General features: G+C 36.0%; 3 protein-coding genes across 4 annotated transcripts in view; 1 reads left to right on the plus strand and 2 right to left on the minus strand.

Moving 5' to 3' along the window:
* ABCC13 (multidrug resistance-associated protein 11) overlaps positions 1-1,928 on the minus strand; it is an 84,999-nt gene extending 83,071 nt beyond the window's left edge. Inside the window, exons 1-3 of one of the 2 annotated variants that reach the window (XM_089149947.1) lie at positions 1,640-1,928; positions 1,313-1,353; positions 1,100-1,187 (exon numbers count right to left, since the gene is read on the minus strand). In XM_089149947.1, coding sequence (XP_089006073.1) covers positions 1,100-1,187; positions 1,313-1,353; positions 1,640-1,678 — 168 coding nt within the window. In that variant the 5' untranslated portion in view covers positions 1,679-1,928. The remainder of the gene's footprint in view (positions 1-1,099; positions 1,188-1,312; positions 1,354-1,639) is intronic. The other variant, XM_089149946.1, reaches the window with a different exon arrangement.
* A 5,006-nt stretch (positions 1,929-6,934) lies between these two features.
* LOC149021752 (putative receptor-like protein kinase At1g80870) lies at positions 6,935-9,637 on the plus strand. Its single transcript, XM_089149949.1, is given in 2 exon segments — positions 6,935-8,656; positions 8,658-9,637. Coding segments are annotated over 2 exon segments (2,094 nt in total). The 5' UTR covers positions 6,935-7,252; the 3' UTR covers positions 9,348-9,637.
* A 7,445-nt stretch (positions 9,638-17,082) lies between these two features.
* On the minus strand, positions 17,083-18,398 carry LOC149021753 (early nodulin-like protein 17). Its single transcript, XM_089147180.1, has 2 exons — positions 17,968-18,398; positions 17,083-17,880 (listed from the first exon to the last, which is right to left on the minus strand). Exons 1-2 carry the CDS (start codon positions 18,131-18,133, stop codon positions 17,540-17,542), a joined length of 507 nt encoding a protein of 168 aa, XP_089003306.1. The 5' UTR covers positions 18,134-18,398; the 3' UTR covers positions 17,083-17,539.
* Positions 18,399-27,769: the final 9,371 nt, after the last annotated feature.

Here is a 27,769-nt window from a genome sequence, read left to right on the forward strand (position 1 = left end):
AACCAGCAATCTCAACAGCATAACACTAGATAGAAGCCTAAGTGTATCACTAGAAAAAGTAAATCATCTCAAATAGTTCTTAATTTCAATAACAGAAACCAACTAAACCTGACCCAAATACCTAAGCCCTTATAATATTGTTTTCGCTCATACACAACAAATCCAGTCCCCACCCCGCAAAAAAAAGGGAAGAAACCCCTGTCCCAAGCTCGAGGACAAAATACATATTCTTCTTTTTCCAATCCGTGTGATCTCAAGAAGTTTGAAGAATCTCTGTATTTTGTTGCAACTCTCCTCCATTTTCTTGAAAAAATTAATATTCAAAGCTTTCTCATAATAGCAGATTACAACATTCCCGTCCACAGCACAATATGTTAGGAATATACTGTTGGAACATTACATATTCTTCCTTTGGCATCTAAGCAAATTCCAAATATTATGCTGAACATTGTACAACCAAATGATAACCTCAATGCTTTACACCACCACCCAAAAATGAATAAATAAATAAAATAAACTATTTCTCCTGAACTAATTTCAGGCCATCTCTTTCTGATGTCCACCACCTTGATATCTTCATCAGGTTACCTCTTTCCAGTAAAATGTGATGCATTAAAAATGATATGGCGCTTCATCATAAAAGGTTTCCAACTAACTAATTAAGGCTATTTCCATACGTCCAAAGGATTCGCATGATATCCAAATTAGCAACATTCCCTTCAAGATTCAGATTAACAAAATTGCTCTCCCTGTTTTCCTTCCTATCTGAGTATGATCATTTTTAATCCAAAACTTAACTAACTAAAAAAATGGTAACATGGACCACATTGTGTTTTGTAGAGCTGTTTCATACTTCACTTGATATTCATTCAATGGATGAGCTAACCCCAAATTTTCTGTGATAAGGCCAAGATACATGTTGTGTAGTTATTCATCAGGTTTACTGATATGTAAGAGACTTAAAAACATGGTAGTATCATGCATCTATGTCTAGATAGCCATCTATAGAGAGAAGTGTATGCGTATCTGGTTCATGTAGTACAAATGAATACACAAAGAAGGACCATAAAACATAAATAATAAGTCACAACAATCCTACCCTTGTTCTTCTTTTAGCATTCCTTCCACTTAATCCAAGTACCACAATCATAACTATCGAAACAAAATTCACGCCAAAACCTAAAACCGTGAGTAGTGTTAAGGACAAAAAAGAATATCAACAGCTAAACAATAAAATAAAAAAATCTAAAAATCACATTCTTTTTTTTTGGTGAAAAAAATCACATTCATAACAACTTAACAAGAAGGATATATGTGCTCGAAACATTCGGAGAAGCCCTTTCCATCCCACACCTGTAAAGTATCAACCAGAAAATGAGAAATGAAACTCAACTAAAAACACGCGAAACAAATGGTTAAAGTTTCGATGTATGACTTTTCTTTGAAATTCCATTCATCATAAAAGAAAGACAAAGAAACAGAGTGTACAAACACTTTCACGTCACCAAAATAACTCCAGAAAATCAAAGAGCGAACTATTGAAAACCATTACGAAGTACGGAAAGCAACTACTGCGCAAGGATCGGGCATGGAAGAAACTTGAAGCAAGCAATGGAGAATTAAAAGAGGAAATGCTTACAGTTGGATGCCTAGGGCAGATGAAACTCATTAACTCCATGCACGAGTTCTCAAGGCAGAAGGCTAAAGATACAGGAGCCAACAGACCAATACAGAGACGAAGAACAGGAGAAACGGTTTCAAGTAACTGCAGTTCTACCCGACTTTTGTGCTTCCGTTGGTTAATGCTTTGCCACCTTTCCTAAAGAGAAATAAAATAATAAATCTCAGGTTTCACCCGGACGCATGCGTGTGTTACTGTGACTAACTTTTACGCTGGCGACTGGTGCGTCGAGACAAACAGGCAGCACATAAAAATGGGTCTTGTTTGGGTGCTGAGCAGTGAGCACCACCGCATAGGGTACGGTCGAGATTGAAACAAGGAATGCGATCGCAATTGTAAGCAACATAGTACCGTACATTTAATGCACATCATCCAAGCCATTTCTCATAAAAATATATTTTCCAAACAATACTAATCAAACCCTTCTTTTTCACCGAGAGGGGTATGGATGTTATTGTTATAACCGTGTCCAAAAATCATTGGATCATATTAGTCAAAATGTGCGTGGAGTATGGTTGGCACTAGATTAGTTGGTTATGTCCCCATAATGATTGGGACGCATGATCGTATACCATGCACAGAGACCCTAAGCCTCAAGATCACTCTTCCACCAAAGGTGTCTTTCGGGAGTTTGGATCTTTTATCTGTGAGATTGGTTAAAGGTTAGTATTTTCTTCATGCCGTTTCACCACATATTAAAAAGAAATGCCCAATTATGAAGTTTAAATCAGTGCTTGGATCACTAGTGATTCCCTCATATCTTTATTTTATTGTGTCATGGAGAGGTGTGAAAAGAATAGAGAGAGCTTTACTCTAACTAGGATACACAGAGGACTCACTAGATATTATATCTTTGATTCATTTGGTCAAAACAATGTACACCTCCCTCATTATATTTGGTGAAAGCATGAGGAGAATACAATAGAGAATATGGAGTCACATCCCGCCAAGGCTATCCACTAATAAATCCGAAAATCCAATGAGTAATTTTTCACGATTTTGCTAGGCTAGTGTTGCCGTTGTTGTTGCTGTGGTATCTATAGTGTTTAACATTGGATGAATGTCCTATGGACTTTATTAAATTTTAGCCACTCAAAACACCACGCATACATATATCCAACTTAAAGAATAAATCAGTTTTTATTTAAAACAAATCAAATGATATTTTGGGCGACAAAAATTTAATAAAACCTACATAACATCTATTCCAACGCGAAGCACAATAGACGCCACTACGTGATAGTCCGAATCAGCTACCTGTTGGAGGAGCACTCTGTGCCCTTCCACGGCTTTACCACCATAAATACAGGGGGACCCAGGGGTTGCGTGACAGATTTTTTTTCTTCTTATTATTTTTATCTATGAGTCCCACAAAATTTATGGTGGTAAAATTATCCTGGAGCACAAAGTGCTTCCGTGACCACGTGATGATCTGGATTCACATTCACCGTGTCAATGGTAGCAGCCTAGCAAGATCCAATTTTTGGCACGGGTAGTGGAATTTTATTCGTTCCATTTGTTGATTTGGTGCTAGAAACACTAGCACTGAAACAATCATAAATGGGCCCACAGAATATACCTAGTTACCTTCCCTATCCCATGCACTTATCTGTCAGCTTTCCTTTTGCTTTGATGGATCCCACTTATCTGTTTTGTTATGGGCGCGAATGTGCAATACCTGATAGATCCTAGGATCTTTCGCCTCCCAAATGTCACTGTCAGAATCCACAGGAGCACTAGAAGATTCGCACGCGTTATCATCTTCTTTACACGTTGCATATGAAAGCACCAACCTGACCTCTACGGTATCCAAGATAAGTTTCCTTACATGATTACTTTTTTAAGGAGTTGGGGTGCAAAACTGCAAATAAAATAGAATCAGGAATTAGTGAATTACCACTAGGCCGTCCGAAGAATTTCAGATGTTCTTTTGTCATCTCAGATGCTCTTTTGTCTTCATCTGAGAAACGGAAGACGTGGGATTTTACCTGTAATTGATGGCATGAACATTTGAGCAACGTTAGTTCTGTTAGAAGTTGAACAAATTTTAAATAAGATTCTATCTATCTTCATTTGTTTTAGTTTATATTTCGTACATTGAACAAAATGTACTCCAAAAAAGATTTGTACCAAAATTCAATTAAATCTTAAATTAAAAAATAGTAATAAACTCTTGCATACTCAATCTTTTTTTTTTTACCATGTGTACTAACTACTCCGAGTAGTTAATGATGTTTTATAATTGTTGCTCCATCTTTTGAATCCTTAATTTAAGATTATTACAAATTAATCCAACTATACCCATAATGTAGCATTTCTAATCTTTTTTCACTTGAGGTTGTATACTCAATTTATAACTTCTTTCTGTAATATTGATTATTTATTTAGAAAGGAAGAAGAGTAAAATAATTATAGTGGACATGACCATCAACTGAAGAATATACTCTTCTTCTTCTTCTTTTTTTTTTTTTTATGAAATCTTCTTTTTCGATGAACCACAAAAAAGGTGTCTACTTTGAGTTTGATACCATTAAGGAACGATATCTCGCCGATGCTGTAGCCTGCTGCTACTTTTTCTCTCTTTCTTTATTTCTTCTTCTTCTTCTTCAATGATCCGGTCGCCGCTGCTACTACGGTTACACAGAGAGAGATTCTAACAGATCGTTTTAAATGAACTGTTTCTTTTTCTCTCTCTTTCTTTCTTCTTCTTCTTCTCCTTCAACGATCTGATGATGTCGCCGAGCCATTGCTACCAGTGTCTTCTATCTCTTTCACGATCGTCAACAAAAAAAAGTTTTGAAGTTTAGCCGGAAAATCGTCGATTTTCCGGCGAAATTTTGAAATATTGATATTGTTGGCTTTTTTATTTCGCCAGTTGGCTAACTGGGCGAAAAATAGTTCCTTGGATACCATCATCTAAAAGAATAGTTTCTCTCATTCTTATGGATCTCAATTCCCATTCTTAAGTATCAATTTTGAGTTTTGAGTACCATGATTTGAAGGAACGGCTTTCTTCTTCTTCTTTTTTCTTTTCTCCTTATTTTAAGATTTTTTCCTCCAAAAGATGAAAATATGTTAAGCTCTCCATACTAAAGTTTCTGAAGGCTATAAAATTATTGTCAATAACAAACATGGGTGGTACAAGCCACCAAGATCAAGTTAAAGAAAAAAGTCTTTGTTCCATGAGCCCAGAAATTTGCATATGCATTATTCTGCCATTCAAACAATTCATGGTTTCAAACTCATAATATCACAAAAGCTTTTATACGAAAATCTTTGTCAAATAACTGACAACAGGTTAACAGCTAGCTCCAATAAGAGATCATTCTTTGGTCATGTGGGTGTATGTCAAGTGTAATTTATCTCATTGGAGAACCTGCTTAGCAAGAATGTTCTAACTATCCCTAATAATAAGGCAATGAAATGAAATAATTCAATTCTCCTTGGGCAGCCAAGTTTTGTTCTAAATAAATGAACTGTTTGTCAACTGAATATGGGACCTCTATGACACAACTTGCATTTAAGCACACAATTTATGCGTATGATTCATTCAAGGCTTGTCTCCTTTGATCATCTAGATTCAGCCATGCAAATGTGTACAAAAACCCTAAACCTTAAAATGATCCAAAAGGCCATTGACCACATTTTAACAATAGGATTCCTACCATATATGGTTTCCAGTATCTATAACAAAAGAGTTCAGGTTATCTATCACCTTTGAATTTCAACCTGTATTGAGCCACTGTAGAACCAATTCTATTTCTTCAGTTTTCTGTCACCGTAGAGGATTCAAGACTCTGATTTGATGGAGTTTTAACTTCAAATTTTGAAATGAAAAATAGGCATGAATTCACTTTTATACGGCTCAAAGTGTAAATTTTAGAAGAATAAGAAAAAGCATCCAATAGTCTAAAATTAAATTTGGTTTAGGTTCTTGACTACAGAAACCATGGAGGGAATTAGGGAAAAAGGTTTAAGGTGACTTAAACGACTAAATGGCAAATGCCACCCTCCAGTTGGGCTGTGGATTCACATTGAATAAATCCTTTAGGTCCAAGAAGCTGGCTTGCTTAGCAAACGTGAAGCTACTAAAAGGCCCAGGCCCATCGTTGGCTTGACTAGGAGCTTTAAAATTTTCACCACTCATCCTTTCTCGAGGCTGGATTAGACGAGTCGAGATCCTCTATCCTGTCAAGTTAGAGGTATATGCTTCTCTCATCTCTCTCTACTACACATTAAAAATGGATTCTATGTTGAACCTACTAAGAATTTACATTTGATTGATTTTGTCAGTACAGTAAGTTCTACCTCTAATGTATAGAGAACATAGACCTTTATCTGTGTGGTAAATTTCAAACTTGATTAGGTTGCCAGTGATTTCACTTAACTCAAAGAAGGGATAGGAAAGAGAATTTTAGCTTTTTTTTTTCTTTCCCAACAGACATTAGCTTTGAAGCCAAGAAAATCGAAACAGAAATATTAGGGAGTTTCCTTATCATGAATGCTATCATGAGTTTCATTTTATAATATTTTTCTTTTTCTCTTTAAACTCATAATTTCCAACATAAATGATACCTATGATGATTAATCACATGGCAAACTCAAACACACGAGATCTGTTGTGGGCCATGGTTTCTCTTATAGTCTTAGTACTTCATCTAGTTATTCATTTCACGTGTATTCTACTGACTAACTTATGAAGCAATGCATTGTCCTCTGTACAAACGCCACCTTAACAAATAATAATGTCGTATTTTTTTTATCAAGTTGATGTAAATCATCGTGACTGAAACCCACAGGCCTTTTGGGGATGGAACGAGGAAAAAGTATGAAGAGACAGATATCAAACCATAAACATCCTAAGACTTTAGGAATCTCCTAATGTACTAAAAACACATTCACAATAATGTTGTACTTGACATATCCTATTGTATAATGCAATAAACTCTATAAAAAAAAAAAATTGATAAATCTTTATACGTGAAACAACAAAATTTTTAATTTTTTATAAATATTAACCATGTGGAGTCACGTCATCCAATGGCAGATGGGTCCCACCATAAACCCGCCACTGCAAGGGGGCTCCACACGGCGACCCGTCGTGTTCTTTTGCCCGCTAACCGCAAAGCAAAAAGATGAAAAGCTTAAAGAGATAGTGCGCACTACGCATCAGAATGTATAATAGCAGAACCGAGAAAATTTAATTACGGGTTTACCAGTATTTAGCACTAGAATTCTAGAACCGATCATGTCTTCAAAGTGAGTTTGCTCTTCACAGCTTTTTGGTTACTTCAAGAAGATAGAGAGATCATAGTCAAGCTTTTGCTTTTAGTCAAAAGCAGCTTCGACATTAGGCCCTACTATTATTTTTCGAAAAATTAAAAAAAAAAACCCTAATTATTTCCTAATTATTTCTTATTTTTAATTAGTTAAGATAATTCTTCGGTTTTCCAAATGTAAAGCTTTTGTATACTACTTCGGTGGCGGAGATGAAATTTTCGTCCACCTCCTCCACCACCGCCACGTCTCTTTCTTTACCACCTTCTTCTACTCCGGTGATCAATTAGAAAAATGCCTTCGAGACCCTTCAGTCCAAACCTTAATCCAAACCTAGGTTCAATACTGAGGAGCAGAACATTTTTACTCGCTGTGACTATCTCATCTTCTGTTCTTATCTTTCTTGGCATCTTGTTCTTGCTCTGCTACCTCTGGTACTTTCTGTTTAATCGTTCTCGCACCAGCCCTTTTGACTCTTGTGCTCCTTTAAGGTTGCAGAGGTTCTCTTACAAGGAGCTTAAATCGGCGACGAATGTATTCAGTGATGGTAATTCAATTGGGAAAGGTGGATCAGGTGCTGTGTTTCGAGGTATTCTTCGTGATGGCAAGTCTGTTGCAGTTAAGAGACTTGATGCAACTTCTTTGCAAGCTGAAACAGAGTTTCAGAACGAGTTGCAGGTTCTTGGGAGTCTTCGATCCCCGTATGTGGTTACGCTCCTGGGTTATTGTGTTGAGAAGAAGAAGAGATTTCTAGTGTATGAGTATATGCCCAACAAGAGTTTGCAGGAATTGCTTTTCGCAGAAGCACCAGGGGTTCCAATTCTGGATTGGAAACAGAGGTTTGATATCATCATCGACATTGCTCGAGCACTTGCTTTTTTGCATCTGGAATGTGACAACCCGGTCATCCATGGTGATATAAAACCAAGTAATGTTCTCTTGAGCTCGGATTACCGTGCGAAGCTTTCAGATTTTGGTCTGTCGAGGATTAAATCGGAAGGTGAGTTTGGAGTTGAGTTATTTAGTCAGGAATTGGGTCGAAGTCAGGAGCTCTGGAAAAGCCAAGAGCTTTCTGGTAATCTAGCTGTAGTCCCTCCAGAAACTCCAACAGAGAGTGCGACTGAGGTGGATTTCGCTCTGGCTTTACAAGCTTCGTCTTCCAAGAATAGTAGAATTAGCTTCAATATGAAATCTTTGAGCTCAAATACTTCTACTCCTAATGCCAAGGGGAAGGAAGTGTTCGCCATGGATATCGGTGGAGAAGATTTTGATGATGATCTCTACAGTATTGATCACAGTAAGGAGTTGAACTTCAATGCGTATGTGCCCATGGATGACACGACGATTAGTAATTCTAAGCAATGGGGGAAGGACTGGTGGTGGAGACAGGATGGAAGTGGTGAACTGTGCAGTAAAGATTATGTAACAGAGTGGATTGGAAGCCAGATTTGTCCATCCACAAACCCTGATTGGGATGAAAGGGGAAAAAGCTCACCTGGAACAGCAATTAATATGCATAATTCCACAACACAGAGAGACCAAATACAGAATGCCAACGAAAGCCAGTTCCCCAACAAGTTTGAGAAGAAAGAAGACAAAGGTGGCAAGAACAGAAACAAGAAGAAGCAGAGGAAGATGCAAGAATGGTGGAAAGAAGAACACCTTGCAGAGATTACTAAGAAGGGCAACAAATTAAAAAAACTCGAACCCAGTTGCAAAAAAAGGCTTCAAAATCCCACATTTTGATCTGGGTAGGAGGTTTCGGCCCAAGAAAGCTACTAAAGCTACTACTTTTGGGGAACAGATACAGAACGAAGACTGTGATCCCAATGTGGAGTTCAGCTTTAGAAAGGGCTGGAAGAAGAAGAAGAAGAGAACACAGAGCAATGGTAGTGATATGTGGAGTGGAGATCTATTCAGCCGTGAGCTCAGCAGTACAACAAGCATGAGAGGCACTGTCTGTTATGTAGCACCAGAGTATGGTAGTTGTGGGTATTTGATTGAGAAAGCTGATATCTACAGTTTAGGAGTTCTGATCCTTGTGATTGTCTCTGGTAGAAGGCCTTTACATGTTCTTTCTTCACCGATGATTCTTGAGAGGGCCAATCTGATAAGCTGGTGTAGACAATTGGCTCAGTCAGGGGATGTATTAGAGATTGTAGATGAGAGATTGAAAGGTAATTATAACAAAGATCAGGCAAGTCTTTGTATAAACTTGGGCCTCTTATGCATTCAGAAGATGCCGGAATTGAGGCCAGATGCCGGTGAGATTCTAAAGATTCTGAAGGGAGATATGGATCTTCCTGTACTTCCGATCGAGTTTTCACCTTCCCCTCCTTCTAAGCTCGCCAGCAGATCCAGGAGAAAAAAGAAGGTTGATGTAGAATAAGTTGTAGTTTTCATCGTACACTTTAATGTCTTCTTGTACCCATAATCCATTTTGTGTTTATGCAGAAGCTGATGAATCCTGCAAGGTGATTTCAAGGATTGGTGATGTAAGAACATATTGGTGTAAAAATTCAAATGAATGATTTGTTTCTTTCCTTTTCCATTTCTTTGAAATAATTTTTTTACTTTGGAATTTCTGGGCAAGCATGAAATGGAAACATCAAAGATAGAAATTATGTGGAAACGTTGAACGCCTTCAACTCTGGGGAACTTGGAATTAATGGAATTGAATCTTCCAGGCTCCAGGCTCCAGGCTCCTGTACATTTGCTTTATGCCTTTAATGAGCCGTACTGAGTTGGTTAGGAAAGAGCAGCGGTAGTGTTCATATTAAAGTTCATTCATCCAAAATCCATTAAAAAACAGAGTTGGGTTCTGGATTTGTACCATTACTGGGGAAGACAGAAAATGTTGGAATTCTGGACTCTTGAGGCTGGATTCTGCATCTGGAGGTGGACCACTGGACCAGTATGGATGTAATACATTATGTGGAGCTCGCTTGGGTGGATTCCATCTGTATGTAAAATTTTGTTCTTAAGAGTTAAGACATAACAGAAATGCATGATTTGGCCAAAAAATAAAAACAGAAACGCATGCATTATGGATAATAGTGCACATTAAAAAGATTTTACCTAACAATCACCATGAAAACCAATGATATCATGCTACAATACGAATACGAATAGGGATAGATATGGATTGATTCTTTTTTTTGTTAAATTTAACTTCTTCTTTTTTTAATATTTTTTTATGAGGTTCATCCGGACCAGCTTGCGCGCACCATGATTACATTTTCAAATTAATGCCGCCCAATGGGTGCGAACCCAAAACCTCCCTGTGGATTGATTCATAGTAGACACGGCCCTTTTTTTAAACTAAAAATAATGAAAATTTGCTTTTATCTACTCAAATATTTAGTGCATTACGATTAGAATTTAACTTTTTTTGTTATGTGCATTTTTCTACTCTTCATAAGTATAAAGAGATTTACAGACGGGAGAAACAGTCATAGGTGTTTTTTTTTTCTTCAGAATTACCATTTTTCGTTCCTCATAATAAAATCATATAACCAAAAAACCATCAGAGAGTAATCCAATTTATTCTCCATCTTACTAAGGATAAGTGTTTTTTATATCTTAATGATTGGTGCTCACATTTTATATATCTTAATGATTAGTGCTTACATAACTCTTACAATTAACATATAAGATTACAAAATTCTTATATAGGATGTCACATAATAAAACAAGAATTTTGCAATCTTATATAGTTATTTGGTTATTCTTAAAAAAAGAAAAAAAATTATGTGGTTATTTTAAATAAAATAATTTATGGTGAATATATATATTTTTAAATGTTTGAAAGAAGAATTTAGGAGAATAATGGAGAGATATTAACCAATTAAATTGAGGAATAAGAGGTTGAAAACATAGACTTCTTTACTAACTCTTTTATTTTTTTTCTTTTTTTTTGGGAGTTGAGGTTCATCTAGGCTAACTTGCGCACAGCTCAACTATATCCGTAAAGAAAACACCTCAACGAGAGTCAAACCCACAACCTCTTAACTAAGAAGCGTGGGTTTTATCGCTAGAGCAACAGAGACTTCTCTACTATACCAAATGCCAAGTGATCAATATTTTTATGTTATGTGAGGGTTTCTATTTTTTATCCCTTCCCTATTAGAAATTTTTTTTTTTCCTTCACAATTATAAAGATCATTTTATATTAAACCGCAAATTTGTTTTATTCAAATTATTTTAAACAAAAAGAATCAAAAGAACCTCAATAAAACAAAATATTTTCACTAAAATGAAGTTTATTATTGGTAATTTATGACAGATTATGAAGCTGAACCTAATAAAGAAGATAGATATGGTCAATGCTCATTAAATTATTTGGACTACCAGACATAGACGTGGGGCAAAACCATTTTTTCTCCTATTTCAAGGTGGATAGAAATCATAGAATATTCTCAACAAAATATTCAACCTCTATTATTCATAGATTTAATAATAAGAATTTATTAATCTCAAGAGGGTTGGCTAGTTGTCAAAAACCAACGCATCATTCTTTAGCAAAAACTCGCCATGACATTTCATTCCGGTCCATAACTAATTGGAATCTTCTATCTACAAGGGTAGAGGGAATAAAAATTTGCTAGGCTAGTGCCATTAAGGTGGTGGTACCTCTAGAACCAACATTTGATGATCATCATGTGAATTTCATAAAATTTTAGCTGCTCAAAACACCATGTGCACTTAAAACCAATTTGACTGGAAAAAAATTGATTTTTCTTCAAAAAGAAGTAAACCATGTTTTGAATGGCGGGTATTTAATGGAAACTATGTGGCCACCATCTAACGTTGGGCACCACAGGCATCAATGTGTTATCACCACTAGCCTAGCTAGATATAGATGATTGTGCTCTTTTTACACTTTTCTACCATAGATTTAGGAGAAAAATCTACTTTTAATATGTATTATCAATATTTAGAGGAGGCCTACTCCTAAATGTCTGAACAAGAGATATAAGAATTTACAGTCTTTTGTCCCTATCAATAAAAGATTCGGACACTTCCATAAAGACTACACAAAGGAGTTTTATCAAGTCTATTTCTTTGTTAAAAATGAACCATCTATTTCCCTCTAGATGAAAATATATATTTATCAGTCACATCCAAAGGTTGAGGTAATATTTAGAAGATATTAATTTTTTTTATTTTAATTTAATCTAAATCTTTGGATGTGACTGATGTGCATTTGTCTTCCATCCAAAGAAAATGGATGGTCCACATACATAGACCTGATAAAAATCTGTAAAACAAGACTTTTTCAATTACTGTAGTTGGAAAAGGCAAAGTGAAGGAAACATGGCTCCACCAATCAAGGAAGAATTGTACCCATTTTCATGACTTCAAGGGCTAACATCGGGTAGCCATTTCCATTTTGAGTGATACAGCTTGAATTGCTGTTGGAGAATAGTAATGTTATTCTCTTGTTTTTGGTAGAAGATGCCATTCTCTTCTCCTTCTTCATGTTCATTGCATAAGAAAATAGATAAAAACCCCTTTTTTTTTTCTTTTTTATTCTTTTCCTTTATGGTTGTGACCAAAATAAATATCCATCAACCATAAAGGATAAAGACAATAGTCCCTTAAAAAGATGAAGTCCGGCCCCACCAAAACCCCCCATACAGATGAAGCTAAGCAAAAAACAATGAATAGAAGAAAAAAATTTATTATCTTAAATTTTTTTTTATTAAGACATTGTTTGTTTGCTGAATTTGATGTGGAGTGTTAAAAAAAAAGAAGAAAAAAAATTCATGAAACTTTTAAACATGATTTGTTTAGTTCACTGTGTTAGGAAAATGGACAGACTGTTTACGTGGCGGATCACTATCCCACCTTACCTCCAATCCACTAAATTAATAGAACTTTGTGAAACAGTGATGAAAATATTAATGTAGGATTTACAACTACAATTTTTTCACATAATTATTTCTTTTTCTTTTTTACTTTCGTCATCCCATTACAGTAAGTCTCAGATATTTATTTTTTACATTACTTTATATCTAGCAAACAAACGATGCTTAATTTTATTAAAAAAAAAAAACCTAATCCACTTTTTGAACGAAGGGTGGGCTTGGCTGATAAAGAATCCTAAAGCATTTGAATCAGTCTAATGTCCTATCCAAAAAAATTTCGTAATCTCTAAAACCACTTTTGTCATAACCAGTAATTATGTCAAGGACCATACCTTTTGAATTTCATAGCTTTTATGATTGTAACTTTCCTTTTTAATGTTCAACCCAAAGAAAAAAGAAAAAAAGAAAAACACTTTGCTTTTGATGAATCAAACTACTCTTCCAAGAGTGTTAGCTTTTGTAAAATAGTCTTACAATTAATATCGATTTAAGAGTAGCTTTATGTTTTAGTGGAGTAGCATTAGCCTGTCTGCTGACAATTTGGTTCTTTTCAACTTTCGTTAAAAGTACATACCTACTTTGTAAGTATTTTAAGGCCTGGTTGATTACATGAATCTAGAAATATACCCGTTTGGTTATATGAATCTCTAAAGTCATGAAATCTAGAGAGAATTCACCTTTACTATAAAAGCGCTAAACATTTACGCATTCACCAAATCACTTTGACAGAACTCTCCAAAGATTTAGGTTAACCAAACAGTTAATTTTATGAACCATGACTCCATAAATTTAAAATTTCTAAACATTTGAAATCTCTAGACTCAAGTAACCAAACAGACCCTAAATAAAATCTCAATAGGGTTTATAAATCATAAGATGATGGCAATGTCGTCGATGGGTTTATAGGCTATGAAAAATAATCCAAGAGTAAGGTTTTGTTTATATCAAAAATTCAAAAATAATCAAAGAGAACAAAAGACGTACAAATAAGATACTTTCATTTATTTCATGCTTTTCATTGAACTTGATGGCAGTATCTTCAATTGTACATTTCCTAGGAGTTTTAGTTGAAATGAGTTTTGTTTCTTACTTCTAGTTTTCAGTATTGTGAGGCAGGGGTTTATTGCTAGAGAGGCCAATGATACGGCTGATAATTTAGCCAGACATGACTTGTCTTCTGGGAGAGAGCCTATAGTGGTTCTGTGCTTGGAAGAACTTTGTATTTTTCCTTCTTTTCTTGAATAAATTGACTGTTTACCAAAATAAATAGTGAGTTTCCTTTGAAAAATGATGAAAATATCTTTGATATTGAGTGCAAAAATCAAATCAAACAGTTTAAATTTTGAACCGGATGTTTGACATGAACAAAGAGAAAACCATTCTTCAACTATGTCAATAATTTCAAACAGTTTACAGAGAGAACTTCAGTCCTTGTCTATGTCTGTTAATTCACAATAGTTTTAGGATCATATGGAGTGGATTTTGACTTTTTTTCTCCTATGCTGAAAGTGGATATTTATATTCATTAAAAATTTTGTTATCTTTTTAGCACAAATTTTCTTATCTAAAGTTAAAGTTGAGAACGATCAAAGGGTATCATGAAAAGGATATAAATAGGGGTCCACCTACTTCGAACCTAGTTTATAAAGCTTATCCTATTTTGTCATATAGTGATTACCTCTGCTTTTGAAGTTAAAATGGTAAATTAATTACAAGTTTTGAATATTCCTTTCGTATTTTTAACTTGATTCTTATTCATGGTTGACTCACTATCTCTTTGGTTTTCCGTTTGAATTGTGAAGAAGAAAAGATAGGTAGAACGATTCTCATTGATTGTGTAAAATGGCAAAAAAAAACTTTTGATTTCTTAGTTTTATCACTAGAGTCGAATTCAGGACCTCTTCACTAAGAGATGTTGATTTCAACCACTAAAACAACTTTACATTGACAAAAATGTGAGTATTTCTGAATAGTAAGAATGAGCTATGACAATCTTGGAATTAGCTTTAAGTGACAAATGATTTTTTTTCAAAACTTGAAATTCTTTGTTGAATATTCACAAGGAGTGGTTGCAGGAAAAAAAATATACATATATAATAACCTTAAATCAGTGTTTTTTTTTGTTTTTTAGTAATTAACCTTAAATCAGTGTTAATTGTTGAAATTATTTGTCAAGCAAATGTTGACGTTACATGTTTTGTTGTTTTTTTGTAACTATCACTTTTCATAACCTTTATTGAAATTATACAACGTATGGAGAAACCAAAGTCAAAGAAGAACAATAATGGTTAAAAACTACACCGAGATAGGTTTGAAAGACAAAAATCTTGTCCATGCTGAACTGCGTGCAGGATTCAAAAATAAACTCAATTTTTTTAATAGAAAAATAAACTCAAGTTTTTTAATAAAAAAAAAACTCAAATTGTAGAGAAAACTTTCCAGATTTAAATCAGTACTGGTGGGAAATTATGATATAAACCGTGGAATACTACTTTCATGGCTCCTAATGGAATGATAGCAATCTTATAAACATCAACACTTCTTCACTAGTCCATAGTTCAAAGTGGCATGTGATATTTGGAAAAAAATTCATTGCAGGGCACATATCTCTGCAGTGAACAGCAGTGTACCATTGAGTTGCGACATGTGAAATATTCTAAATAGAAGGTCGAGATCAAAAGGCTAATCATAAGTGGAAAAACCCATTTTGAATCCCTTTTAACCTAAACCCACCCATTTCTAATATATACCTAGTTTGTTCATTCACACGTCAACTCCCACAACTTTCTTCTCATTTTCATTCTCATTGTCTATGGTTTTCTTCCTCCATCTCGCACTTTCTTTCTTCATTGTTATTACTCCGTGTTCTCAACATAAGTACTTGACAGTCTAACTCAAAATGAGGCTAACCATCCAAGAACGAGGAAGCTACAAGTAAAAAGAAACCCTAACATGCTGATACATATCCAATCATAGAAAAAAACTAAAGGCCCCGATGAAGATAAACTCGAAGCATCAATATAGCAAACTTGAAAGAGCATGGAGATACAAAACTACTGAACTGATGAATTTCCAAGGTTTTTAATCCACAGCACTGACAGCATGTTACCCCATAGGTGCTTAGGTATTACAAGAGAAGTAATATGCAAAATAGTCTCAGACTCAAGACCACAAAGGCTACAAATTGAATCAGCAGGAGACTATCTAGAGATCTAACCTTAAACAGGAAACCCATCATGAAGAATTTTTAGGGGAAAAAAAAAAAAGATTTCATACCTCGGTAAAATATTGAATTATCAAAAGAATCTTCCAGCGCAGGTGTCAATCTCCTCAGAGCCAAATTGATGGCGAAAGCTTACTTGTCAAGAAATAGGGGCCTTTATATTTTTTACGATTAATGATCAATTTAAGGGAATATCTAGGCTAAGGTGCCCTGTTTAACCCCAATTCAAACCAACTTAAGCCAACTGATTGACAAGTAAAGTTGAGAGGGGCTTTGGAGTTTGATTTTCTATGCTTCCTCTGTAAATCATATACCTGACTCAAAATACCAAATAAGCTGATAGGAGGAGGTTTCATGATAGCACATGAAAACATAGAGGAATAGTAATTGTGAAAGAAAGCAAGAGATGGAGGAGGAGAACCATGGAGGATGGGTAATGAGGAGAAAGTTGTCAAAGTTAAGGAAGTGTGAGAATGAATAAACTGGGGATCTAGATTGGGCCGAGTACGGGTATAAGCTAAATGGGTTTCACAAATGGGTTTTTTCCACTTAAAACTAGCCTTTTGATCTCGGCTTTCTATTTGAAATATTTCATGTGTCGTATCCTGGGGGAGGACTTTTTTCCTGTGATATTTGTATTGTATTTTGGTTGAATTTGGATGGTCAAATTAGAAGATACGAAGATTCTTGTTTTGGGTGTTTTAGGGAGTACAAAAATTTAAGAAAATATATTAATATCTTGAAATAAAAAAAATTAAAAAAATAAAAAATTAAAAAAAAGAGGGAGGGGAAGAAAGAAGAAGAAGAAGAATGTAGGCTGCCAGATACTTTGGATGGGAGAGCCTAGATTGAGTAAAGCCAGAGTTGTACACTGTCTTGGTTGGTCAATTGGTCTAGCCCAATAAATCAGACTAGAAAATTGAATCTTCTAAGCCCAATCCATCCCTAACATATATATCCTATGTTATAATAGGATACTAGCTTATAAATGTTGGATATAACCGATACATCTCTCTATTAGATTACACTAAAATATATTGGCCAGTACAATACAATACATGATACGAGATGATTCACTCTTAAAATCACAGGACTGATACAATACTTAATACCGATACTTTAAACCTCACTTCTAAATCCGACCACTCCCAACTTGCTTTCTTGAGACAATGAAGTCAATCTGGGCTAAGTTGCACAAGATGGGCCAACCCATTTATCTTGGGCCAAGTTTCTACTATATGGGCTGTAGAAAATTTGATGGGCTCAAGTTCTGCAACAAGCTGGTCTTGAAAGTAATATTCTTTTGAATGAGTAATTGCGAGAAAGACAAGTTCTATAATCTCCAATTAGGAATGGTGTTTACACCATAAACGTCTATATTACCAGTGTGATAAAAAAAGATTAATACATTTAACGAATGAAAGGAGCTGAGTCAGCAACTAGGAAGTGAGCCGACAACCCGGGTTACATTTTGCCCCCAAATTGAAATTATAGACTGTAGAACCAGATCGAAGCCAGCGAAGCAAGAAAAGCAACCAATACCGGCGGTGCCGGCCGGAATCTAGATTGATTGGAGCTGGAGGATTGAGATACGTTGGCAGATTTTGCACCTTGAGGTGGCGGCGGCAGCGAATGAACCACTACAGAGACTTTCATTCCGTTGAAGCAACCACCAGTACCACAGATGAAGTAGTAGCGTTTGGCCTTGTCGAGTAAGATGAAATCCTTACCGCTGCTCCAGTTCCCTGTGGCTCCTTCAGTGGTGCAGTTGTCGTAACCTGTCTCGTTCACTTCGAACACATTGTACTGCGTCTTCATGTATCGGAAAGCTGCAAAAAAACACAAGCAATAATGTGAGATCTGAAGCTATTAGTTAGGTTTTTTTACTCGAAGATTGGGGGTTTAAGAAGGTTTACAGATAAGGTCGCCGACGTAGAAGGTCTGGTTGTTGGCCCAGAGTGTGTAGTTGATTCCGGGGTTCCAGCCTTTGTTAGCTCCTACAATGTGGTCGGTGGCGCCGACGAAGGTGGTGGCGCAAACGAAGAGGAAGAAGAGGAGGGTTGAGCGATTAGAGTCAAACATCTCTCTCTGCCACCGGTTTTGGATAACGAGCAATCGCAATCCTCCAGATGGTTCTCCCTGAACGAGGTAAGAAGCTTTGGGGTTAGCACAGATACATATATAAAGAGTTCTTACATTCCTCAAAAGCACCACACTATTTTTTTAGGGTTTAGTTTGCTAATTTTGTAAGCACCAATCTCCAAAAGTCTCCAATAGTCATTGAGTCATGGATTAGGTCAAAGTGATTCTAACCAGAAATAGGGAAGGTCAAAGTAATTATATCCAATAGTGGTGGCTTTATTAAATTAACGAGAACTTTAGAAGAGGGAGAAGAGACACTCCAGATAAATCCCAGTGTGGTTATAGTTTGCAATTTTTTTCTTTCTTCCATTTCTTGAATTCCAAACATAACTTAAACTTGTTTGTTTAGTGAGATCTCTAGAATGGGATTCCATGGTGATAAGCAGTGTTGGTGAAGGGTTTTCTCACATATGATAAGTTGAATTAGTGCTCAAAAGGGCTGATGATCATTCATTTTGCTTATACTCTAGTTTCTATGTTTATTTATGTATGAAATGCCGTGTATTTCTCCTGTATGTCGATTTGATGGATATGTTATTATATCCATTTCTATCATGACTAATTAATGTTCAACATTGTTAGGATTAGAGCGATCAATCACACACAACCGAATCGAAAACAAGGAAGAAAGAGATACGAATCATGACTAATTAATGTTCAGCATTAGGTTACAAGAGAATATATATATAAGCGCAAAAAAACTTGCCACAGTTATTCATGTGCCCAAGCCCAAGCTGTAAAGAAACTCTGAGACTCATAGATTTATGGATCCTTTATTCATATTCGTCGACAACACAATGTGAAGCATGAACGATACTCAACAAATATGTAATATAAACAAGGAAATGATAGATAAACCTTATTTAGGTCTTGTGTATATATGTTTCCTTTTTGAAGGCATTTCCTCTTTCTTCTTCCTTCCCCACATCTTTGTTTGCTTTTACCTCAATCATACATACCTGTTCACCTGTTGGTCCTACCCACATCTTTGTTTGCTTTTTCCTCAATTATACAGACCTGTTGGTCCTACTTTGAGCCCCTTCAATGAATGATATTGTTCTGTTTGGGTTATTTTACTTCAATCAGGAAGCCTAGCTGTTTCTTGGTCAAAATTTATCAAACCATTAAAAGGTGCGATGTAAATTGAAGACGTTATTATGCCTAGGATATTCTTCAAAAAATAGATTTTTCTGACTTTATTATCCTTTTCTATTTTGTGTAATCAATATTGTATTTATTTCACCACATTGTATAACCAATGCATGTCACCCATCCAACTTTAATACGGCTATCTTGAGTCATGCTTGTGTCGCATATATGTATTTTTTTTGTTACAGTTTGGCATAGTTCAAAAAGTTATAAATAAAAAAATGCATACACGAAATGAATGGTCGAGATCGAAATCTCGACCACAAGTTTCAATCCTCACCATTGGTTGCACTTGTGCTGCGTATTGATTGCACAACACTGAAGCAATTCACCCTGTACCCACCTAATGACATTACTAATAGCGATACAAATAAAGAAATAATAATCTATCCCATGGAACATTTGCATGCGCTACGAGCTATTCACTCACCCTAGTTGTTTTGTGCAGAGGTACTCAAACAAACTTTTAAGTAGGTCAGGATAGAGTGTGGGGATAGCATGGAATGGACAAACTCATCATGTTTGTACCGGGATAATGGAGCATGGAAATGCAATGGAGTCCTTATTGATTGCCATAAATAAAGGTGTAGGCCAATCATTAAAATTGAACGTGTAATGTTGCGAAATTTGGTGCAATTTATAGCAAGTGGTCGGCCTACTACCTAGAGTCCTAGACCATTGCAATCTGAATGCGCATGATCATCAAGCTGAAATTTCGGCCGTAGGATCTGAAATTTCGGTCAAGATTTCGATCTCGACCGTTGAATTTCGACAGTTGAAATCGAAATTTCGACCGAAATTCTGATCCCACCGCCCAAAGTGAATGGCTTAATAAATGTGCAGGACACAAGCAAGGTCCGCTCAGGGTTATGACTCCAGTTTTGATTAATATTCTAACAAGGGGCATCCTTTTTGTACCTTTAAATCCTCAACGCTAATAGATAATTTCAATAATTTAGCATGGATAACGGCAAGTAACTATTATGATAGTGTGTAACCCTCACAACATTTGCTAAATAACGTATTTTCTCCTTTACTTTTCAAAAAATAAGTAAATAAACAAATTAATGGTAGTGAATTTTCTTATAAGGTGTTTGGGTAAAGATGTAGATAATTTCTCCTCTTTTGTGTCAATAGACAAAAAAAATACTCTAAGATAATTGGCAAAGAAACATAAACGTTCTAAAACTATGCCGGATTAACAATTACCTTAAGTTTTAGGGTTTCATAATACTTGTGTTAGATGAGCGTCATGCATTGCATCACTACAATGGAGTTTCAAATTAAGACAATGATCAATTAACAAAAAAGGTGATGCAACCTAAAGGGATAAGGTAGGGGTATTCTCTCAGCCCCTATATATTCATTATATGCCAGAAAGCTATATCCAAAAGATTAAGTTCAAATTTGAGGATTCCAAAATTACTAGGAATAAAAAACTGCTAGAATGGATTCTTTATTTACAGATGATTGTATGATGTTCACTTCAGCAACAAAGGAGAATGCACATCACATCAATATTCAAGAATACTGTATGTCTTGGTCAGCACATCAATCCGTCAAAATCATCAATCCTGTTCTGTAAAAACACCACAGCGGTCACTCGTAGGATGGTATCTTCAATTCTGAGCATCAACGAGGTAAGCTCACATGGGACCCATCAAAGATTACCTTCTACTTTGGGAAAATCAAAAGTAAAGTCTTTGCATCCTTTAATGAGAAAATGAAGAAGAAACTAGCTAGGAGGAAAGAGAAAATACTTATCTGCATAAAAGAAATCCTTATTAAAGAAGTGGCCACTACTCTTTTTGTCACATGCCATGTCAAATTTTTATTACCTAAAGGGGTATCCCAGGGAGGGATGTTCTTAAAAGGAGCTGCTTAGGGGTATTGGGAATGGGATGGACGCTTTGATCTACGAGGATCCATGGGTCTTTACTTTACCTTCTAGCAAAATATATAATCCTCCAAACCTAGGGGGCCATCTAGAGTGAGTTAACTTATTCACTGATAAATTTTTTAATGGAATTATTCACTTTTAAAAAATAAGAAATTTATTTCCAGATTAGAAGTGGCAACAATTTAAAAAATTCCATTAAAATGGGAAAGATAAGTGGATATGGAACAAAACACTCCAATGATATTTTTGTGAAACTAAATAGTTTGGATGTGTAGGGAAATAGGGCATCTTCATATATGGAGTAGTTTTTTGGAAGAAAATTTGCCAAGTTAAGGCCCTCGTTAAGGTAAGACCTTTCCTTTGGAAAACTGAAAAATGAGGCTTTCACAACAGACCTGGCATTATTCGAGAAAGGGTTTAGTCAATCCCTCTTTGTTATTTATGTAAAGGTGCATGCTAGTTAATAGTTCATACCTTATTCAAATATATTTTTGGAGGACAATGTTGGAGAGCTTGCCCCTTAAGAGTTGATATGAATTAATTTGTTTGGGGGAGGGGGAGAATATGATGGATTAGTGGGATTTTATTGAAGGAAGTATCAAAACTCAGGGAGTATTTTTTTTTTTGGGTAGAAAAACTCAGGGAGTATTGTTTGCATACGTACTATGTGGAGTATGTTGAGTTGGGAAATTTGGAAATCAAGAAATGCTTTTATGTTTTAGACATATATCCTAGTTTGCATTATTCAACGACCAGTTTTAATAACTTGATAGGTGAAATGAAAGCAATGGGTGACTGCAATGGAGAAGTTATTGTGCCATAATAGACCATAAGAACTGAGGAACCAAGGTTTTCAAGTGAGGTACAATTAATGGGAAGAGGAGAAAACGCACCACCCAATGTTTTTAAAATATTTACTAATGGATCGTGAGACTCTAGTGAAGGAATGGTTGGCAGAGCGCATTTGGCTACCCGATGGAAGGTTTTTAGCACCCAAGACAAGAGGAGGTTGGGCGGGATACTCTCCAGATTGCTAGCACAATTGGAATTAGAAACAAGTTATTTTAAGTCTCTGGGGAAAGATAATTCCTTAGATTGTTGTTGTTTTTTCTTTCTTGAGGGTTTTTTTGTGTTGGTGTTCCTAGGTTTTTTTTTTTTTTTTTTTGGGTAATCAAACATTCATTCAAGGAAACAGAAAACAAGTTACAGTAGGGCATCCAAGGCACAAGCGTCTTGGAGCCAAGAGGTGGAAAGCGGCCAAATCAACTCGCTCGAGAAAGAAATAGCCTTCCTAGCGTGAAAATCCGCAACTGAGTTGGACTCCCTATAAATAAAAGAGAAAGAGCACCTAACGAACTGTTGTTGTTCCTAGGTCAGTTAACAGATGCTGGTTTATTAGCTAAAAGGTCTAGGCAGCTAAGGGTTTCTAAAGTTTGGTGGTTACAGCCACCTTATGGTATAAAAAGCAGTGTATCTTTTTCAGCTTGGAGATTCTTCCTAGAATGGCCAATGTAATAGTTCATTAAAAATAAAATCTTAAAAAAAAAAAAACCATCAAAGGAAATAAATTTAAGATTCTATTTTAATAAAAACCAACATTGTAAAATTACAAGAACTTAAGGACAATTCAATAATTATTAAATTATCTACCTATGAGAGTATGACTTAACAAAATTTGTCCATAGAGTGTACACTGTGTACTGTGTAACTTTAAAACATATTTTGGATGTCCATGAAATTTCCTCTAATAACTAAATTCATCAGTTGCCCTGAAAGACCTAAATCCCTTTTCATGTGTGTAGCCATAACAACCCTCTACCTCATCCAACAAACTCAACCCATCCGAGCCAAATTGAAATCGAACCAAATCTTGAATTTAAGCCCATCCAACAAGTGTCCAAAGTTGTGAATAAATTCTTCAGAAACTACTGTGACACTGTCTCCAATTTCTTGTTTGTTTGTGCTGCACATTATTTAACCTTGCAGGTGCTGCACCATTCTCGTGACCACTGACCCCCAATTTTCAAAGTGTCTTTTAGCCTTTCGCAGTGTCCCATAAGACCCATGCTTCCATGTTTGCCCAGTGCCCTTAAAACCCTATCATGATTAAAGCTGCCAGGTTGGTTTCGCTTTAGCTAGCTTCATGAGTGACCATAGAAACTCACTTTGCTTTAATAAAATTAATGATGGCTTAGTGCTAAACCATCTGGGGGAAAAAAATTCACATCGCTCGAGGTGGTTTTTCGCTGTTGGTTTTCTCTGGTCAGAAACCGGTGTTACCCACCATTCAACGAATCTAAAACCGAACCTGGGCTAACAGCTTAATGCAATTATGCAACGGCAGTTTCCTTTGCCATCCCTTATATAGAGGCAGCTCCTGAAACAGAGTTCCACATTTTCTACACAAAGTTCTTGCTCCCATTGCTTTCTTAGGAGCTCTACCTTCCTCTTTCCTGCTTATATAACTTCTCTGAAGGAGATTTTAGTTGGTAAGAAGAACGATGCAAGCATCTGACTCTAAATCTCTTGATGGGTCGAAGCATCTAGTTTCCAGTTAGACGATTTCGCTTGGTAAAATGTAATATATGGCTTAGGCCCTGCTTCTTTTCTTCTGTTCCTCTGTTTCTCTCATAAACACTTAATTTTAACTATTATTTTGTTTTTGATGCTGGGTTTCCAAGCTCCGCTTACAGGGGTTCTATGGAGGAGATGGGCGATCTGGGAACTTCAAGTTCAAAAGCCAATTTGCAATTCATAGGCTTCTCAGTTGCAGCCGTGGAAAGGTGACGAGGGATGTCTTTATTTCTTTTCTTAGAACATTCCGTTTCTTATAAGCATTTGGCTTCCTCAATATCGATTTGAGGAGCAGTGGTTAGTGATGGTAACCAAGCTCCAATCCTACGCATTAAATTAGAGTCCTGCGAGATTTGGATCTTGACCAAAATCTTGGTCCGATGGTTTCCCAAATCTCGTAGAAAGTTCTTTCTATCTCTAAATTTTACGAGATAGTAGATCCAGGATTAACAAAATGGAACCCCAAACTGTCTAAGATGCATGCATGTGATCTCAACAACAAATTTAAGAAATGTGATTAGGGATTTTTATTTTCTTTGGTACCAGGGAGCATTTTTATATATAAGCGATGGGATATTACGTATATGTTAAAGTTAGAGTTGAACCCATGACCTCTTCATTAAAAGGTGTTGGTCATTACTAATTGAGCAACCTTACGATGGTAGAGGATTATATTAGGCATCATCTTATAGGAATCCAGACCCAGAGCCTTTACCTCGATGGGTAGAGAATTGTGCTCCCTTTACACCCTCTATTACACATTTAAGAGGGGAGTTCATTTCTGAACATTTATGATATATTTTATCAATGTTCAGAGGTGGACCCCCTTCTTAAATTTATGGTGAAAGAGTGTAAAGAGAACATAATTGAGGTAAAGGATCCCAACTCATGTTATGTAGTAGTATATGAATTTTTTTTCTTCAAACTTTCTGAATTTTTGGTTAAAGAAATGGGATTGTGTTATGTGGAAGATGAGCGAATCCGGATCTTCTCCCCATTGGGGGAGCACCCCCATGGCTTCCTGATCACAAAAACCAGTGGGTCCCACTGGTGAAAAAGTTTTTTTTTTTTAAATTTTTTTCAAAAAGTGTTTTTTACCGTGGGCCCCACTGGTTTTTGTGGTCAGGAAACGTCGGGGCTCCCCGTCGGGATCGCTGATCCGGACTCAAGATGAACATGTGCTAAGTCAATGGGAGTGCTAGAGAAGGTTAAACACATTTCATATATAGATGTAGAGTGTTGGAGAAGGGAGAGGGTGTGAAAAGGCATCTGATAGCGCTTTCTCTTATCTCTTCATCCTCTTTGTCTCTTATCTGACGAATTGTGTGACAAACCCTTTGTTCCCCCCTTGACTTGACTTAGGTTCAATCCTATAGAACATCCTAATATTCTAAGCCAAAAATTACATTTTACCAATGTTAATGATCACACACATACTGTTGTTGACTCCCTGGACAACAATGTGGCGAAAACTTTGTAATGTTCTACTTAGTTTTTTTATAGTCCCTATGTCTAGAGACAGGATCGCACAAAATGATCATTGCACTTCCATGAAAAAAATTAAAATCTTTAGGGGTGTAGTGGTCATTTCGTGCGGCCTTGTGTCTAAGCACAGGGGTTGAATTAGACAACATTCTTTTATTCAATCACAAGCACTGAAGAAAAAATACCCATGTGATACCGCTAAAGTTGTCTATTCAAATGGACTGAATTGGCTTTTACATCAAAGTAAAAAGGGATTTTGTCTAAATTTATTGAGTTTTATCTATGGTAATTTTTTTTGATGTACTTGAGGTCTGTTCGTTAGTTATTATGTCTCGGGAGAACATTACTATCTTGAGAATCCGGATCACCTCCCTTGACGGGGAGCATAAAGTGCTCTTCGGATGCTTTTTAACCATAAAAATGCAGGGGTCCACAGGACAAATTATAAAGAAACTTTTGAGGTGAAATTCTTAGAGTGTTTTCTGTGGCTTCTCTGTTATTTTTGTAGTCAACAAGCGTCTGGGGAGCACTTTGTGCTTCCTGTCAAGGGAGTTGATCCAGACTCCTATCCTAACATCCCCTCCATCACACAGTCAGGTGGTTGTCCTATCTTTAAAGTTTTTTAAGATGGACCCCCCTGAATGTGTGGTGGTGGGGGGTTTAAGATAGGGTAGAGGACCTACACTTGTCATGATTGGGTAGGATGTATGTAATATAATAAGGGAGGAGTAGTAATGAGTTTGATTCTCTTTATTGGATAAAATATTTCAATTTACCATCAAAGGGTTGTTTAGTTGGCAATGATCAATACCTCTTAGTGAAGGGGTCATGGGTTCGATTCTCTTAAATAGTATATGTAATAGTTTCTATTCCTTGATATAAAAAGTTACTCATTAAAAAAAAAATCTATATATTTCCACTTCTTATCGTTGCACCATCCAACTGCCATCATAACCATAATAAAAATTGTATAATTGATTCCATAACATGCTTGAGATGGAATCTTAAGAAAATATCCAAGATGTTTCATCTTTGTACCATGTTTGAATTGGAATCATAAATTTTTCTTTTGACTATTCTATGCTGGTCATAGTGACTTGAGCCCACAGGCCCACCCATTGTGTGGTGTGGAGCTATCCCCCCTCTCCCCAAGATAGTAGATTTAAACTCCATGGGGAGGGTTAACAAAATGAAATCCCTTATATCTGTATGTGGTTTTTATATATGACTTATGTAAGAGATGTGGTTTGGAATTTTATTTCATCAGACTTCATCTTATATAAGTTGGATAATTGTGTTCTCCTCACACTCTCCATCACACATTTAGGAGGAGGACCCACTTCTGAGAATTTATGATCTATTTTATCAATGCTTAGAGGTGGATTTTCTTCCTAAATGTGCGGTGGAGAGATGTGAGAGGAGCACAATTGGGATAGAGGATTCTAAATCATCTTATATAATCATACACGATTTTCCCTCAATTTTTCTAACTTTTGGTTAAAGGAATGGGACTATGTTATGTGGAAGATGAACGCGTGTCAAGTCAATGGGAGTGTGGGAGAGGATGAAACACAATCCATATATAAGTGTAAAGTGTTGAACAAGAGAAAGAGTGTTGGTAGGAGAGAGAGAGTTTGACAAGGTGTTTGACAATGCTTTTCCTTGCCTATATTTTGGAAAAACGATGATCATTGTAATCAACAATCATTTTTTCACATTCTCTCTCCTTCCTAATGCTCTCTCTAGTCAACCTTCTCTCTCCCGTCTGATTAACCGTGTGATGCTCCCTCTCTTGCCCCCTTGACTAGATTCTATCAGAGATTACACTTTTGAACTGTTTTATCAGTATTCAGGCATGTACCCCACATCTATTGAGTGGTCAAGAAACATCAAGGGAGTAGTATATATGTCCCCTAACATGGAGGTGATCCGAACTTCATAATGAAAATGTTCATTCAATATGGGTCATGATGGATAGTGAGATTGGTATAATAATGAGGGGAGGGGTAGTTTGGATATTTGCTTTATAGAAGGATAAATAATAGTACAGTAATACCTATATTGATCATTTTCAATTTTCCTATATATATTACACTCTTATGGGACAAATAGTCAAAATATTCGCTCTTCCTTCATCATAATCATTCTACTGTTGGTCACAATGGAAGAAAACATGAATGAAGAGTCCGAATCGCCTCCTTATTCGAGTATGATAGAGGTATGTTCTCTTCTCACGTTTTTTCAGTACATAATAAGGATGTGGGATCCATTAGAAATCCTACTTTTGATTAATTTGTATTCATATATAGGTTTCATCATCCTTATTGTGTGGTAAAAAAGCGTGAGGAGAGTACATACTTTTATCGTGACGAGTAGAAGATCCAAGCTCATAAATAAAGATACGAGATCAATTAGAAGTCTCACACTTGATTCATTTGTATTCAGACATAGGTTTTTTTTCCAGGTTC

The sequence above is a fragment of the Hakea prostrata genome, chromosome 3 (assembly GCF_041222555.1).
Source record: "Hakea prostrata isolate BN-2017 chromosome 3, UWA_Hpros_2, whole genome shotgun sequence".
Classification (NCBI taxonomy): Eukaryota; Viridiplantae; Streptophyta; class Magnoliopsida; order Proteales; family Proteaceae; genus Hakea; species Hakea prostrata.